Source organism: Artibeus jamaicensis, unplaced genomic scaffold, assembly GCF_021234435.1.
Source record: "Artibeus jamaicensis isolate MK-2021 breed Jamaican fruit bat unplaced genomic scaffold, CSHL_Jam_final contig_519, whole genome shotgun sequence".
NCBI lineage: Eukaryota > Metazoa > Chordata > Mammalia > Chiroptera > Phyllostomidae > Artibeus > Artibeus jamaicensis.
The window spans coordinates 7,354,696-7,373,553 of record NW_026521871.1 but is presented as its reverse complement, the minus strand read 5'-3'; the positions used below and the strand labels follow the sequence as shown (position 1 = coordinate 7,373,553).

Sequence of the window (18,858 nt, the reverse complement as noted above, 5' to 3'; positions counted from 1 at the left end):
TCAGATTGCTTGTGAATTAAAATAATTTAGAGACATCACGTAAGGGTTTTGAATGTGCTATCCCCAAATTTTGCTGCTTTGACATATTTTTAACAGAAGACACTTCAGAAACAGTAGATTCAGGAAGGGCTCTCTGACCCTCCCCTTTCTACCTAAAAGCAGCACATAAAATTTCCCAAGAGGAAGGTGCTCTTTTTGGTACAGGGTACAACTCAATCACCGAAGATCCTTATCAGCCCAGAGACAGCACTAAGAGGGTCTACAGCACAAACCTTATTAATAGAATTCTTACTTCTCATTGGTTTCCTCCATGTATTTATCCTCCCACAGCCTGCCACCCAGAAAAGCCAACCCTGCTGTCTTGGTCTTGTCACTTTTCTATAAGTTTATTGTTCTGTTTTAAGATGCTGTATAAGCTCCAAGTTTTAAACACTCCTTTGAGTTACTCATCACTGAGTTTCTCTCATGGATATGAGTGCTGCAAACATAAGTAAAATGTGTATGCTTTTCTTTTTAATCTGCCTTTTGTCAGCTTAACTTTCAGGGCCCAGCTACAGAACATAGGAGGATGGAGAAAAAAGTTTTTCTTTCCTCCCCTACAATCACATCACTTCAAATTGGCTGTGGATCAATATTAATATGGTGGAAGACCTTGATGGAGACTGAAGGGCTTTATAGTCAGCTATGATCTATTAAGGTTGTAGTAAGTGTCCAGCAGGGACAGTGAGTGTGCTTTTCGAATTTATGCAAGACACTGGGGTGAGAGACAGAACAGGCTGGATGACAGAACTGAGAGTCACAATGATCTTGTCAAGTAAATTGGTTCAGACACCAATAATTATTCCCCGAGTATTTACCAAGATCCAACTTTGTGTCAGATCCTGGCACAAAATGCAATGATGAGCAAAAATAGATACCCTGTTCTCTTTGAGCTTACTGTGTGGAGGGTGGACCAACAGCAATCAGGTAATCACACAGAAATGTGTAAGTGCTGTGAAGTTAATGCTATGAGAACACATGAATAGGAACTCCAGGGTTCCCTCGGGGAAATGGTGCTTGACAGGAAGTCTAATAAAATGAATAGGTATTAATCAGGCAGGGTGGAAAGTAAGGTAGGGGGAAACATTCTACGGAAAGGAGAAAATGGGCAAAGGCCCCAAGGAACACAGTTTTGACAAGTGGAAAGGAGGCCAGTGTGGCTGAAGCACAAATCTCCAGAGGAAAACAGGGATGGCTCAGTGGGCATGCGCCAAACCAGTGGCCTTGAAGGCCATTGAAAGCTTTTGGTCTTTATCCTCTGAGCAGTGGGAAGCCATCGGAGGGTCATAATATGGGGCTATCCCAGTCATATGTGTGTTTAAAGAAGGTTACGCTGGCCAAGAAGGTTCCGTGGGGAATGGACACTGGCTGTGCTGAAAAAGTACTTGTGGATGCAGGGAGACCACTTAGGGGACTCTGGAAATGGTTCTGGAGAAAGAGGGTGATAGTTTTAGGTGACCAAAAACCAGAGATAAGCCATTAGTGCACTACGGGTACTAAAAAAACAAATGTGATTCAAGCTATACTGACAGACACAGTGTCCTGGGCAATGGTCTAATTTTGGACTGACCAAACTATCTGGTTATCTTGTTCAATTTAGACAACTGCAATTTGATAAACTCAAAGTGTCCAAAGGAAGGCAGGTTGGACTGTGCCAGGACCGGGAATGGCAAAGTGGACTTGAGGCAGGAGACATGATGGACTGATGGAGAAAATGGAACAACCAAGAAGCAATATTCAAAAATGTTAAGGGGGCACTGTGTGAAGGAGTGATGATTCAAATTACTATTCTGGAAAGACATCTAGGACCAGCAGGCAGAAGTTATAAGGAGGCCTATGCCAACTCAGTGTAAGGAATGTTCAGTAATGAACTGCCTGTCTTGTGCTACATTGAGCCCGCCTCCCTGGCCAAGATGTGGAAAGGAGACTTTTGAAGGGATGCTGGGTTAAATCATCTCTATAATCTCTTTAAACTCTCTAGGGTTTTTTGATTCTTTCAAAGTGTGATCTTTTGGGGGATGACTTCATTTCTGATATCCCTGTTAATATCCCACCTTCCACCACTATCATCACTCTCTCCATTTAGTAAGAATATATATGTCAGATGAGGACTGGGGGGGGGGATGGGAGGGAGGGGGGAGACCGGGCGGGGGGGGTGGGGTGGGATGGGAGAAATAGATAAAAAAAATGTACCTGAAAAGTAACTAAATAAAATTTATATTAAAAAAAAAAGAATATATATGTCAGGCCTGTGCAAACCTCTTTACAGATACTTCCTCATTTAATCCTTATGGTTACACTAGTTAACTGAGTACAATCCTTATTTTTTTAGTTAACTTAATTGAGGTTTGGAGAAGTAATTTCACAAGGATTCCAAAGATGGTGCTTTTAACCAGTGCACTATGGTACTTCCTACAACCAGTTACTCTTCTATATGCCAATGAATGACATTCTGAGCTCAACAATTTAACCAATTTCCAAACTTTCATATATTAAGGTAGATAAAATTCCTTATTCACAATGACAAAATACAGTTAATGTCATAGCTAGTAACTATGTAAATCAGAATAAGGCTAGCTTATACTTGATAACAAACAACCCCAAATTTCAGTGTCTTAACAACAAAAGTTTATTTCTTGCTCATGATAAATGTATGTAAAAGATGAGCAGAGGAACTCTGTTTATCATGGTCATTCATTCAGTGACCAGGCTTACAAAACAACCGCCACTTTTAATATTCCTGGTTGTTGGCAGAGGAGAAGAGAACTTTGGTGGAGGGTTTTATACCTGCAATTACGTGCTCCAGACAAGCTACAATGTAGGTGATTTTGCTCACAATTCATCAGCTGGAACTATAGTTGGGCTAACTGGCGCCACCCAAACCAAGGGGATTTAGAAGAGCAATTCAACAATGAGCTTGGAATCGAGATTGCTTGGAATATTTGACAAATCATGTTAATAACTACCACAGACAATCAATATGCAATGAAGCCAGAAAACATGCAAATACCTTTTGTTGTATACATTTCAGAATTTCTACCAAAAGATAAGAATACTTCTCTACACTAGCTTATTTACTTAACCCAAATTGAGAGTATGAATATATTAGGAGATGGGAAATATACAAAACGTGCTGAATTCTGGGAAAAGTCTTCACTGTATATGAAAAACACAATCTGAACCATAACCACGTCTGCGACTCAAGCCCTGGGCATTCCATATTAGTATACTTCTTTGCACTGGGGTTATATCCAAGTGTTGAGACAGAAAATGTAGTATTGTACTCCCTTACAAGTTTCACTGTACCTAATTTTATGTAAAGCCATCACTGGTGAGCTAAGAGAAGGTAATATGAAACAACTTAAGCCATGTATCAGGTTTTGAATATTAAGATATAGGAAAAAACCCATTTAAACACATTATAGATATTTTATTCTGAAAATTCTTGGCCATGTCAGTTTGTCCTTGTCAAATTAACTAAAGGTATGTTATTCAAATCCCAATTTTATTTACATAAAAATGTAAAACTCTTAAGAACTTCTGCTTTCTAATAATATTTGTAATAACAACATAAAACAAGTAATTCACCTTATTTCTTGCTATGACTCAGAGTACTCAATTCAAATTTGAACTACTTTTATCTACCACCTGAGGAAAATATAGTTGTTATTCATAAGCACTCCATGATCTCAAGTACAAAACCAAAAACTTACAATGAAAGTATGAAGACAAATCAATAATATCTATGAAGGGTTTCCCTGGAAATGGTTGTCAGAAGGTAATTTCTTCTTGTGATTTAAATGCCCAAAGAAAAAGTAAATGGAGTCTCAGTGTGCTTAAAACAGAATTAAAGTTTGTGTTACCATTACAAGTTTAAGAAAAAACTGATTTTAAAAGCCAGTAATGTTTCCTGTAAGGTCATTGCTGTGATGTCTTACATGGTACCTTTTTCTAATGTGGAAGCTACATATTTTAATAGAGAATGGTTTGAAATGTTTTTAAGGTCAAACTGGGAATATGTTGATGATTTAAAAATGCAAACAACGTGCTTTATTATATTATAGTACCAGAGTGTTACTGTGGTTTAAAAATATCATTAAATCAGCACAAACCCACACTTATCATTTCCTGCACATTTTTCACACCGAGCTGCCTTCTGACTATGAGTAATCTGTTAATCTGCCTCTCGCCTCACAATTCGTCAAAATGACAGATTCATTCCTTCTCTAATACATAATATCTTCATTTACTGTACGCCTTGCTGCATCTTTCTTTTTTTTTTGCTAGCACTGAAATTTAGAAAATCACAAGTAAATTTAGAGAATGTGATACGGGTGGTTTTTATTTGTTTCCCATTTCTTCCATTATTTCTGCAGGAGGAACTAAAACTTTTCTGGACTCTTAAGGTGAGTTAATAATATTTCCAACATGTAGGCATTTTCAGGTTTCAGTAAAAGTGCTGTTAAAGAGGTTGGAAGAGAGAAGATGATAAAATAAAAAGTAATTGCACCCTTTGCCAAGTCAAAACTCTGACCATAAGAGAATTTCCTTCTAATGCTGCAGGGCAGTAAATAGATTGTCACATGCCACCTCCAACCGCTAGGGAGAAAGAAAAAGATGCCATTTAAAAGAAAGGAAGAAAGAAAGAAAACAAACAAACAAACAAACAAACAAATAAATAAATATCCCAGTAGTTTAGGGATGAATTTTCCCCTCAAAAGACAGAGCTGCATTAGCACAAACCCCACCATGTACTGAAGGCCACACAGATTTTTTTTAAGCTGAGACCTTCATTTTTATGATGATGTTGACTGACCTTGGGTCAGGCTAGATCTCAGGCTTCTGGTTCTGTGCTGTTTTGATAATGTAAATGGTTTTGCTGTTTAAAATTGTTTGCTATCAATTCAACAGAAGGTATTTTCCTCCTCCCTCCTTTCCTGCTTTGCTACCATTGCTTATTAGTCTATATATTCTGCATATAAAGAGAATGAAGAACTGAAAAATATGAGAATATGTAAAATTCTAGATAGTTTTTTCATCTTAAATAAGAGATAAAGCACAACATCTACCAATGACCATTTGGCTTCACTTGTTACTGAGCTAGGTGTTCACATCATAAAACCATGGGTCACTATTGTTAACCTCAAAGGTCAAAAGTGGAGAAGTTGTTTTCAGCTAAACGGGAAGCTGCCTTCTAACCAGTTTCACTTCAGCACACATGCACACACGCGCACATTTCCCATGCACACACCCGCCACCCAACGGCACATTTTCTCATCCTGAGCACCAAACTGCATCTTATTTGTCCTAATCAATGGTAAGGGAGCTAAAGGCTTTTAAAAATCAATGGACAAGAAAGAGTCAATAGAACAATAATGTCAGTGTTAATCCAATCAAATTGGCTAAAGGTTGTTTGCCTTTCTTCCTTCCAGTCACGTCAGCCAGGCTGGACGTTTGACCAGTAGTTATTACACTGAGTGGGTTTTCGTACGGTAATGAGCAGCAAAATTTCTTCACAGTTGTGAGCTCTGGTAAACATAACATATTGCTTGAGTAAAAAATTATGTTTTAACTTTAATCAATTTCAAAATGAAATGTTTTTCATTAGCAAAAGAAACAAAAGCACTGCTAGGAAGAGGTAAAACTAACTGCCAACCAAAGCAGAGTGTGTGAGGGCTAAGGGTTGGAAAGGCTGCGATTTCTCTGTGGCAGCTCGGGACAGGGTCCCAGGCCCCTTGGCACCTTTTCTAAAACAGTCACATGTTGCCTTGATGACACGTAGTGAGGACTGGTCTATGCTGGGAGGCTAAAAGCTTACTAATGGCGCACTAAAGGCATTTCTCCATGATGCTCTGCACATAGTAGGTGCTTCAAAAATACTGAACATTGCTGACAGTGTAAACTGCAACACCCTCGAGTCATTTCCGGCTTAAGAGGTTCTGTGTTTAAACAACAATGGAAGCTACTCTGCATTAGGTTACAAAGTGAAGGATGAGGTGGCAAGTCTATGGATGTGACTGGCTGTGGCCATTTAACCATAATTATGATCTTCCTTTTCTTAGGCTCATGTCCTTAGCCTGGACCTCAACCTGTAATCCCCTCCCCTCCCCTTTAGATAGAGGTGAAAGTTATAAACTGGAATTAGTACTCTGACTTTTTACAGGTGCTCATTACTCTAGGAGAGAAAGCTGAATCTTTTAATTAAAAGCTGAAACTGCAAAGTGTTAGAATGGTAAATAATTGCTTTGGTAATTATTTTCTTTACCTGGACCCCGAGCCAAAGGTAATCTGAGTTCATCATCTGGCTGGGTAACAGTGACTAGGGAGGCCTGGGTAATTGCAGAAGCTGAATATCCTTTTTAAAAATGCTAGGATTCTTCAGGGATCTGTCATTTCAGACACGAAGCTTTGGGGAGGTGGACGAGAAGGTGCAATCTGTTGTTCTGGCACTCACATGGGAATGGGTTTCATGAGTTTGTAATTTTGGAAAATGTGATAACTAAAATATTGATGAGTATTTCCCGGGTCCTAATGGCTTACGGTTCTCTCATGGAGTACAGCTGGAAAAGGAGGCTCAGGGTGAGAGGTTAGGTCCCGTGGCCCAAGAGAGACCTGGTCGGAAAGCAGACAGACAGCTAAACTGAGACACTGGAGAGCTGATGCCCAGGCAGGCAGGGCCAGAATGAACAAGTGGAGAGAGCAGAGAAGAAGAAATATTGGCCAGGTTGGCAGGGGTGACACCCAGTTTTCTGGGGGGACGGCTAGTTAGGGTATGGGACAGGGTGGTTGGTACAGGCATGCAATCTGAGCTAACTGGCTCTGGTAAAATGAATGGTCAGAATCAGGATTGAAGGTGGGCTGGCCAGGCCAAATGCCAAAAGTAGAGGAAGAGAAGTGTTGGGCCAGGGGACCACCAGCTGCCCAACTCTGTTGGTGAATTGCTGGGTCCCATGGAACCCAATGGGAATGGTCCCCCTGAAGTTGTGCAGGGCATGACCCTAGGTTCAGGGTGGTCAGGGGTGAGAAGCAGGATGATTCTTGAATGATTTAGTTTGCTTCCCAGGGTGCCTTTAGCTTCGGTTTTCTCCAGAGCGGGGTTAGAAAAGCCATTCTGAGCCTGGTCTTTGCTGTTAACTGGGAAAAAAAAAGGAAAAAAGGGGCCCAGTTGAGTTTGGACCAGGTGTCTTTAAATCCTGTTGAAAAGGTTAGACCACTGGACTGCAGACTGCTCTGGGAGCCAGGGGTGGAGGGGGGGGATGGAGTCACGTAAGTTTATGAAGGCAGCAGCACCACAGGCTCAGGTTTGTTTGTTATCTATCTATCTATCTATCTATCTATCTATCTATCTATCTATCTATCATCTAGCACCTGTCATTTATCTATCAATCACAGTTAATTAGGAAACTCTGTTGTGTTCTGCTCCAAAGGAGATATTGGTCAAAACCCCAACTTACTTATTTTAAAGTGATCCAAATTTAATCACTTGAAGAGAAACACAACTTGCAACTTCTGTACTTAATTTCTATTCTCTATTTTGTGTTGGTGGGGACTTAAGTCATGGAGGAGAAGTTCATCGGGCTGAGTTCCAACAGTTGGGGAGAAAAGAGAAATGAAGCCTCAGGGATCAGTCCGGAGCAGCGCTTGCAGGCTGGGACGGCAGGCCAGCTTGCTCCAGTCGGGCCAGCTGAGCCAGCAGGGACTGAGGTCAGTGGTTATTAATCATTTGTCAGAGTCTGCGGGGCTTTATCAGATAATTATAGTTATAAGTATGTTTATATCACAAAACATGTGGCAAAGCTGCAAAGGATTCAGATCCTAACACAATCTGTACTGACATTTTAAAAAACACAGATAAGTGATAAAGCATAAAGCAAACACTTTAGAAAACCATGTCACTGATTACTGGGCATTCTAGAATTATTTTCTATGCTGCTTATTTCCATAAACATTTAGGACCTTACAGGGCCTTAGACTACGTCTCTTATTCCTCCTATTTTCTGATGAGTTGTAAAAATAACAAGAATAATCATCATTTGAAAGACTGGTTATCGACTGCATCCGTATAAATAGACAACTAGAATGTAATTACAGCTTACTTTATAAAATCCACTTCTGAGCAGAAATATCTTGAGCTGTTCTGAAGAATCTGCATAAACGCATACATGGATGTGCCTGAGGGCAGCTCTAAATCCCACAGACCGACAGAAGGCATTTTAGAATAAACGATTTAAGACTGCAAACAGCATCCATTTTGCTCTGTTTGGCAGCATGTAAGTTCACACCCTAGGAAACACTTCTCCACATGAATGAATTGTGAAATTGTTTCCTTCTGCTCGACACTTCTCTAAATTATATTAGATGATGTTAGCCGTATCTGCGCCTTGTCATAGAGGCTTGTCGGTGCCCCAGAGGCAGCGCGGGTGGACACTGGAGGCAAGGGCCACAGTATTTGGGATGCTGCCTAATATCAGTCAGTATGTTGGGGAAAAACAGTGGGAAATTTTGCACCCACACCTAACAGTACAAGGAAAGATGGCTTTGTTGAAAATCTAGACATGCTAGGGATTATGGTGTGGTGAGCCACGAGTATTTCAATTCCTAGATTACAAACATAAACATCTCAGGAAGCGATTACCTTTGTGTCTTCCCTCTGTGTCTACCCAGTGTCAAGCATTGCCCTCCAGGTGTGAGTGCGCATGCCAGCCCACTCTCCTCCGCTGCCGGGTTACGGGGATGGTGCGCAAACCGTTCTCAGTCGACTCATAATGGCTGACGGACAGACCTCCTATGTGGGTATGAGTTACAGACCTCGTATGTGGGTATAAGTTACAAAAATCTTAGGTCTCTGGATATTGCAGATACTTATTTCACTGAATCGAACATGCTGTCTCACCTCCCAGAGCACCATCCTCCTCCCCTGTCAATGGACCTGCGTGTGCGCACGTCCCCACGACCATCCTATCTGCGCTGCTACAACTGCAGCCGTGATCACTTCAGGAAGCCAAGAGCCCCGGAGCTTTTAATTTTTGTTCAGAGCCTCCGTGTGCCCCACTTTCAATCCACGATTCAGGCCAGATGCCTGTTTATCCAAGAGAGTGGACTTAGAGACATCTTTTATTTTTTATTTTTTTAAATATTCATTATCAGTATCTCTTAACTTTAAATTTTAATTTTAAAGTTTCATATTTTAGAATTAAAATGTGGGACACTATTTGTAAGAAATATAATACATACAAATTTTAAGAAGAATCATAGCTTTCAGTTTGTTAAATTATGTGCCTTAGATGATTCAATTATCCCATTTTATATGATGATCTATGCTGACCTCATCTTTTTAATTTATGGCCCAATAATGCCTTTCTGTCAATTCTCCGAGCTACCAAATTTATGAGCCGAGAGCCAAGCCATGTAATCTTCGGGTTTTCTGAACAGCTACATAATAATGTTCTAGAAACTGGTAGATAAGCTGCAGGCAAATGGGATTAATGGCACTTTATTTTTTGCTTTAGAATTTGGCTTTTATTATGTAAAAACATAAATAATTTTTCCTAAATGAATCAACATTTAATTGGTTAAATAAAATATACTTTCAGTTGGTGAATTTACAAATTTAGTTAGTGAATTTTCTTATATTCGATCTTTGAGATGGAATTTTAAACGAAATATTTCATATACTACCACGTGTGTTAACTGGCTCATCCAACGTTATGAAGCGTGTTTTCTATGTAAGGCAGTGCTCCCTTCAAGAGTGGAGCTGGTTTTCATGTGTAAAACCTATAACGAGGCTCATCAAAGTCTCAGAATCTAAGCTGGGAATGACTTCCGAGATCATGTAACTCAAATCCGTTCTATTATACACAAGGGTGTTTATATTATTAGATGAGATCTGAATAGACTCAGAGGCTTGTCTGAGATCATTTACTATGTTACTAATAGTATTAGGATGAGAGTTAGGGTCCTTTTTTCCTTTTATTGAAACAAAAGATTTCACTTTTAACATGTCTTACTATCACTTTCTTGTTCAGACTGTAAGTTCTGACTTTGCTATAGTTTGGACCAAAGTTAGATCTCCAGTTGCCTTCAGAGTTTACTCATATATAGATAAAGAGTTTGTTAGTCAAATCTAGATAAGCTGCATGATTGCAAGCAACATACTGACACATCAAGAGATAACTGAATTTAACTGAATTTAACTATGTTAAAACACCTTTTACATATGCTAACATTACAATTTCACTTTTGAACCTATTTTTGTATCTATTTACGATAGTGACAATTCTCCCTAGTAGATAATATGAAAGAATGACCAGATCAAGTGTATAGATCAGGAATACTTAGATTGCTGGTAAAGAAAATTTAGTCTACCTTTGTCATGAATATTCTGGGCCACATTAAAGTCCTACAAACTATGTAAGTGGTCTCCTGGCAGGATGTTAGTCCTACATGGCTTTGATTTGCTGTTCACTGCTGATTAGGCCAGAAGTGGTTACTTGGCCCAAGCTATGCCAGTCATATTCTCCTTCCTGGAAAGTAGAAAATGGATTGAGACATGCATGCCCAGCATGCATTTTGAAGTATAATATGTAAACTCAAGAGCTGTCAGACAGCCATATGTGACGGGGGAGCAGAGAAAGCTGGTGCTTAGCAAGAATGAAGCACACCAGAGGGAGCACGTTTATGTGCCCTGACTGGGAATCGAACCTACAACCTTTTGGTATATGGGATGATGCTCCAACCAACTGAGCCATCTCACTAGGGCTATGTAAAAATTTTTGTCTTTTAAAAAGATTTTATTTATTTATTTTTAGAGTGATAGAGAGGGGAAGAGAGGGAGAAATGGAAACATCACTGTTACCTCTTGCACACCCCCTACTGGGGACATGGTCCACAACCTAGGCATGTGCCCTGACTGGGAATTGAACTGGCAACCCTTTGGTTTGCAGGCCGGCACTCAATCCTCTAAGCCACATCAACCAGGGCCAGCTAAGTTCTTTCTGATATGTGCAGCCAGTGAGTCTAATTCAGACACTGTAATAGAGATCTCACTCTGGAGCCAGAGCTATGATGCTGTCATTGGTATTTTGGTCCATTTTTGACAAACCATAGAATAAGTGAAAGAGCTTGATAATGAGATGCGTTTAGACAATGAGATGCATTACAATAACTAAGACCTTGTGCATGAAGCTCAAGATAGAATGATTTTTAATAAATTCCCATTATATAATAAATAGTAATAAAGTAATACTGGACTAGCTTATTTAGCTTTTATTAGAAAGCCATATGATACTACATATATTACGAAACTGAAATTCAGATTTCCTTATCCCTAATGAACCTGAAATAGTGAAGATTTTCTATATTGACAAATGACTCAATGACATTTTAAAAATAATGAAATAATTTTGAGATCATGAAGTTTTGAAATTATGAAAAAAGACAACAGCCATTTTAACTTGTATAAGCTATTTTGATAAATTTAAAGGTACCAGGTAATATAAAAAAAGAGAGAGCTTGCCACATGCCAGGAATTGTGCTAACAATTTTTCATGTATTAATTCAATCAATCCTCTCCATAGCCCTATGAGGAAATTATTATGACTGAATGTTAGTTAAATGACTTGTTCAAAGTTCCACAGCTAGTAAGAGGTGGAGGTGCTATTTAACCTATGTAGGCTATTAGACACTACACCGTAGTCTGAATAAGAAAAGCAAACTGAACTAAGACTTCTGAAAAAATGAAAAACTTTGGAAAGTTGTTTGGACATTTTGAAAAACAGTTTCATGAAACCAAGAAAAGGCACAATTTTCTAACCAATCTTTAAACAAAGAAGTTAGGTTACTAATGATTCTTACCGGGGGTTAGAAGGAGATGGTGGATTCATCTCTTTCTGATAGTGCCGACCCTGGTTAATAGGCTGTAAGAGACAAAACATTTGTGAGTAACTAATTAGCATCATGCTTTTTACATATACTTTCACATGCACTCTCATTGCTATAATTTTTTCCCCCCCAAGACACAATCTGCAAGAAGGGCCTGGCTTATTCTATAGTATTGTTCAAGGCTGTCTGGGAGATCAAGCTAGTAACAAAGTGATGTATATGGGGAAACGCAGGTTATTTTAACGGCCAGTCACTGGACTAGATAACATCTATGTTGTAATCCAAGTTCATGGATGGAATCTTCCTCCCTTGTGGAATTTCATGCTATTAACATTGGTTGATATTTCCAGAACCAGAAAAGCAAAACAAGATATCCTGTGGAATTTATACTGCAGAGGAAGTATAGGCAACAACCAGAGACTGAGGGATATAGAATATATATTCATATCTCACTGTAAGTTTGCAAGGAGAACTTCCACTTTCATTAATGGAATCACACATGTAAATCTTGGGTCAAGGTGGTCACTTTTCCCCGACTGCATAATAAAGCCTCAACGATTTATCAATGAACTGAAAGAGGTGATGCCAATACCCAACAGAAATGTGAAATCTCAATTTTCTCTCCACAAGAAAACTTTAGGTTTCTGTCAACTTCAAAACACAGCTAAACAGCCACCTCCCATGTAAGCCTTAACCTGCATCCACTGGGACTCTATGTATTTCATTTGTTCTGTAAAAGGAGGAAGTTCCATTATAATGGAAACGAATTCTGTTTTCCAACATCTGTTCAAAGTGTGTTTCCTATGTGATTAACAACAATGTTACTGTATTACGGAAATAATTTTTAAAGTTCTCGTCGTACTACAAGTTGGAATTTGGTATACATTTTAAAATTGCATTTAAAGGGCTTCAGTTGGTTCCTTACCCAATGGGGCTGGCGTTAATGTTTTTTCACCCATAACATGACCCCACAGTGCTGACAGCAACCGAGAAGAACAGTGCAGCCATGGTGCCTGTATGTACACAGCACATACTCCTTATTTTCCACATACTCCTTATTTTAATGGGTCCTAAAATAGTAATGACGTGGGTGGTGGGAATTCTTTAGAGTAAACTGTCTTCCTCTGTAAATAATGTCTTGGAAGTGTTCTTTTAATTTAAATCAAACACCCTGTATGATAATCACAGTCACTTAGCAACTATCTGTGATGCACCATGAATTTCAATGTAGTCAGATACGTTGGTAATTGAACCAATATCAATGCATCACATTTCAGTAATAAGAAACAACAGCTGGCAGAACAGTGGAAGGAAAAACATGTCATAAGACATATTTGACCTCACTAGAGAAATAATACTTAGCAATTTGCAAGTGCAATTTAGTTCTATGGTTTAGGCTTTATTATTTCACAGCAGAAAGAAGATTAGCATGGAAAGTGCTTTACGGGTTCCCCAGGCCAACTCGCACGGGGGCGGAAGCAGTCCTGATAACACCTTCATTGGTATTCCAGTGTTTCCGCTGCACCCAGGCCTCCGGTGAATGGACTGCTGCCCCTTTACTTTCAGAGGCATTTCCATAACTCTCTAAGTATTAGAGTCCTGATATTCAGCCAAATTTCTATTTTCTTAATTTATACCATTATTTCTATTTATACTCATCCCCAGCCCTCTTGTTTCAAATGCCTCACTCTATCCTCCGGAGAAATGGCTCCAGAGCCCTGTCTTGTTTGTGACTCAGCTGTCACTTAGAGGACACAGACCAACCCTTTCCACCTTTGCTCACGTTTGCATAAAACAGATCCAACAACACACGGAATAAAAAAGAGTACAATTAATAAAAATCCATACTTATAATGATTTTTAGGTGTTAGGAAACAAAAAATAACTAGTGGAAACTCTCCAAAGTAGGCAGAATTATAGATGTGCATAGATAAAAAGGTAAATAAAAATATTCACTCAAAATAATTGCAGGCAATGTAACTTGGTCTAAAATACCTGATTCCTCAACTTAATTTGTACTGCTGAGGACTAATGGCCCTGGCTGGGTGGCTCAGTTGGTTGGAGCATCATCACACACACCAAAAAGGTTGTGAGTTCAATTCCCAGTCAGGGCATAGATCCAGGTTGCAGATTTGATCACCAATCGGGTGCATACGGGAGACAAGCAATCAGTGATCTCTCTCAGATTGATGTTTCTCCTTTTCTCTCTCTCTTTCTCCCTCTCTCAATAGACACATCCTTGGGTGAGGATTAAAAAAGGAAACTAATGGAGTTGTCACTCCAAAATGTTTTATTCAATAACCAACTTAAATTTAACAATAGTATGTCATGGTAGAGCATTCTGACTTGTGCATGGAACTGCTATAAACTGACTTCTAAACCCCAACTGCTGACGACTCAGTTGGGGAAGAACGCAAGGCTTGCTTTGCAGTGAGAGAGTGCTACAAAACTGGGTGGCCCCACTTCCCTTTCTTTGTACGTGTCTCCTAATTTCATAATCAGACTCAGGGACAGGAAGAGATTATGGGAATGATGCAGCTAAAGAGCTTTTTCAAGACATTGCAGTTCCCATAACTCTGCTTTGCTGCTTTGAAACAGCAGAGCTCTCACTTTGATGTGGTCTTTTTGTGTTCCTAGGCCCAAGTCAGAATCCAGGAGACTGTGCCTAACGGTGTCTAAAGCTCTCTGGCCATGGTGGGTGGACACGGGGGTGGGGAGAATATGACGGGGTGCCTGAAGCCAGAGGCCCCTATCCACGAGTGGACACAGATGTTTCTATGCCTATATATCATAGAGATATATGCACAAACCTATTTCTACTATTTCTAGGTAGGCGACATCATTTGAAAGCACCAGTTAAAAATAAAATTTATTTTTTGATTTTTTTCAACTTGGAAATCGGAATAACAACCAATACCTGCAAATAACTATGCAAATCATGATAATGGCAGTAAATGATATTTATTGAGCATTTACTCTGTGTGTAATCCTGGACAGATATTATCTCATTTGACTCTCACAGTAATTCTATGAAACAGGATTAACAATCCATCTAACAGATGAGGAATTTCAGACACTGGATATTAACCCAAGGTGATGCCAGCCAGGAAATCGAGTCACAGTTTGAAACCAGGCTGTCTGGTTTCAGTTTACCCCCTCACCACTAGGGTATGGTACTTCATCCAGTACTTAACCATCTGGAGTGGTCAACACTTAAATTTTTGAATAAGAAATATGACAAACTCAGTTCAGTTTATATCAGGGAAAAAATAGTGGTCCTAAAATACATTTATTTGAAATATATGACTACCTCCTTACCATAAATTAAAACCATCTAATTTCATTCTTATGATGCCATTCTATATTTAAAATGAAAGAAAATAAGCTTTGCTACATTGCTAAATTGGGACAAATATAAGATATTAATAGACAATACTTTAAGAATGAAGAAAATTTATTTCTCGGGGTGACTTTCATAGTCACTAAACACAGAACAACTAGCACATTTCAATATGTTCTCCTGACAGCTCATCCATTATACTGCCTCTAATATCAGTTTTTGTATAATATTTCTATAGTGGCATAAGACATCTGCTTGTCTGATTTATCTGCAGCTTAGCACGATCAACTACTTACCTTTTTAGTTCAGGATTAAAAGAAAACTCATTACACCTAAAGACAGCTGAGAAGTTAATGAATCCGTAGATCAGGACAAATTAAGACCTATTAGAGCCTGAAATGCTTCTACATTATATATTGGACACACAGCAGCCAGGGATCATCATGTACAACGCTGATATGCTGATGAGCAAAGGAATGGAACAGATCCCAGAAATTCGGACCTCGTCCTTTTGGTGGCGCTGTTGCTATGCACTAATGTTGGGAAAACCAGCATTCACATAAAAGTAACTACCACTTAGCACAAAACAAGCTTTGCTTTTCCATGATCAAGCTGCTGGAAATTTGGGGGTGAGGGAGAGAAATAAAGGCTAAATAAAAGAGCAGGAGAATCCTTCCATGTTAAAAGGTAAAGACAATATTTTCATGTTGTTACATAAAAGCTATGAAAATGGCAATAACGTTGCAAGGTTAATCAAGATCATAAATAACTTGTATGAGAACCTCACCATATGCTTATAATTTCATTATGTGCATTTTGCCTCATTTTCTCCAAATATGCTTTGCAATGTGCCATTTGATGGATGAATATGATTAAAAAACAAGCTGAGGGACTAACGTACTTCATATTAGGTTAGGAGAATTCTTAACTTGAAGGAATGGTGGCTTTGGGGCACCTGCTTACAGGGTAGCATGCACATGAATGTAGGTTAGAGGTGGGATGGAGAAATAATGAAATAATGAAATAATTTATTTGTAAATGTCTGAGGTAGGTGGTGTGGATTCTAATGGTTAGGCTCACATTAAAGCAAGAACAACTTCAGAACCTTTGCCCACCCTTACAGCCCTGAGTGGTCATAAAAAAGGGAAATGTTCTAAAATCTTTTCTGATCACTCCAGTGGCCCTTTGAGGGGAGTAACTTTGGGAAGCAGTAGATCACAGTTAGCCTGAGCTGACTCTGCCAGGCACAGGACACACGCATTCTATGTTCTCAATCAATTCTCATCATGCCAATATGAGGAAGCTCTGTATTACCCCCACTTTGTAAGTGATTGTGCCAGTGAATGGCAGACCGGGGATATGAGATGAGGTTGGCTGATGTGGAGTCTATATTTTGGTCATCACATGGCGCTGTCTTCATTAATTACTATTCCTTTCCCTTAAAATTAGTCTCTATGACCCACACACAGGATACAGTCAATCAAAATCCCTCACCAGAATGAAATTCACTTAAAAATCCATTGTAACCAACACCCAGCTCTCCTTCCAAGGCTGCCTGTAGCCTGTTTTTTTTGAATAAATCTTATGAGGGCTACTCCTAACCGAAACCCTCCAAACTCAACCACTTGTAGCTTGGTTTTCACAGAAGTTGTGAAGTATTGTTTTAACTGAATTTGGTTCTAAGTTAGAAACTTTGAAAAATTTGTCTGTTAAAGGCCAGCAGATTTCTTAGTAGGCTTGATTTATTTAACATGAGATGCAAAAGCCAATTTGTTATGAGAAATATGGTTACATTTAACTATACTTTTAAATGAATAATTTATTATTATATGTAAATACCTTTTAAATAGTATATATTATTCTGAATTGTACAGATGCTGAGGGAAGCTGAGGGATCAAAGCTTGTAGTAAACTCAGTCAAATTGCTAAACACCCTTCCCTTTCCTGTGCATGGGCCATCTGTCTGGTTTCAGACTGCGGTGTGCGTGAAGTCCTGAGGTCAGGAGGCTAAACTGCACGTGGCTGGCTGGACGAATCTCCTTCATCAGCTATTGGTCATTAAGCTCAGTCCAGAGGGCAATTTTCTTTTATGTGTATGTTTAATCCCCGTTTATCAAGTCTTGAATGTAATATATTACCTGCATCATTCAGGATTTGTTTAAGCTAAGAAAAGCTCATATTTATTTATTTTAGAATTTTGATAAAATCTTCCTTAATTTGGAGTAAAAGAAGAATCTTTTGATATTATTGATTACTTAGCCAGTGACTAACAACCAGCAGTGACTGAATGTGACCTCACGCAGTCTCTGTGCTCAGCATGGGCCTGCCTGTCACGAAGCCACAGCCAGGCCTGGGGGATACCGGTAACAAAGGTTACCTGAGGTAGTAAGTGCTATCATTGAGCATGAAGGTAATGGGACCCTAGAGAAGAAAGAGAATTCTGTGCAGGGTGGTTGAGGGTCGAAAGGGTTTTGTGAGTTGGGTCACAAGGAGTGTTTAGGAGAAGAGGGATGGAGGGTCTTTGCCAGAGGGGAGAGTGAGCAGCAGCACGACTGCTGTGATCTGGAGGGAAGGCGGCAAGCTGTACAGTGCAGCTGGAGTGGGGGGGGGGAGTTAGCTCTGCGTGTATGCTGGGTGGGAGGTGCGTAGTGATGCTGAGACAAGCAAGCACTCATGTTGAGTCTGGTCAGGTGACGGAGAAACACAGGCACTGAGACGAGGTTATCTGGTTAAAGGAGAGAGTCTACCATCACCTCCACAGAGTCTGTCCTTTTCAGAACTTGGAATTCCTCTTTTCCTCTTTCCATATGGTTTGCCCTCACTACCCTGACTTATATACAGTGAGCTGCTGACTCTATGCTTCCTTCCAGTTGGTGGACATCTCAAGGCTAGACAAAGCTTTATTTGTATCCCTAGCATAGTCCCCAGCCTGGTATACTACTCAGAACAAAATGTGAAATGAATTCATGAGAGACAGACAAGCGAGGTTGTGGTGGGAGTTATTGTGGAGATATTCCCAGCTCTAGTGGCAGAACAGTAGGCATGGCTCTCACAGTGATGTCCAGAGAAGGGCTGCAGACGGCTTTGAAACCAAGTCTCGTGGGATAAACAGGTACAAAGCACAAGGCTAGGTGCAGAGTGCACTTAGGGAATCACAACTGGAACTGAAGTATGGAGTGAAAGGTAGGAGCAGTGAGAGATGAAACTGGAGAGGGTGGCAGGTCTCAGGTCATCGAAGGCCCTGTAGGCCAAATTGAAGAGGCAACGAGGGGTTATGAAAAGGCTTTACGCAGGGGAAAAGATAAAATCAGATCTGGGCTTTAGAAAGATACTAATGTGAATAACAATGATAATAAAAATTGCAACTGAACTTTATTTATTAAATGCTTACAATGTCTTAGATACAGCCCCAAGTGCTTCTCCAAGGTCACAGCTTGGATGTGAACCCTGGTGGTATGAATCCAGAGCAGATTCTCTGAACCATCCAGCTGTGGTGCTTGGACTGGAGGTACAGAGGCATTAGCAGACTGTTGAAGCAGTGTGGGTATAGTACAGGCAGGGAGGGTCAGGAGGAAAAAGAAGGGAGGACTTGGAGACCA

The 18,858-nt window shown here is 39.7% G+C and overlaps 1 protein-coding gene across 5 annotated transcripts in view; it reads right to left on the bottom strand.

Moving 5' to 3' along the window:
* Nucleotides 1-18,858, bottom strand: part of CFAP20DC (CFAP20 domain containing) — a 242,894-nt gene that overhangs the window by 32,753 nt on the left and 191,283 nt on the right. For all 5 annotated transcript variants that reach the window (XM_037137429.2, XM_037137431.2, XM_037137430.2 and 2 more), the window contains one exon: nt 11,893-11,954. In XM_037137429.2, the coding sequence (XP_036993324.2) occupies nt 11,893-11,954 (62 nt within the window). The remainder of the gene's footprint in view (nt 1-11,892; nt 11,955-18,858) is intronic.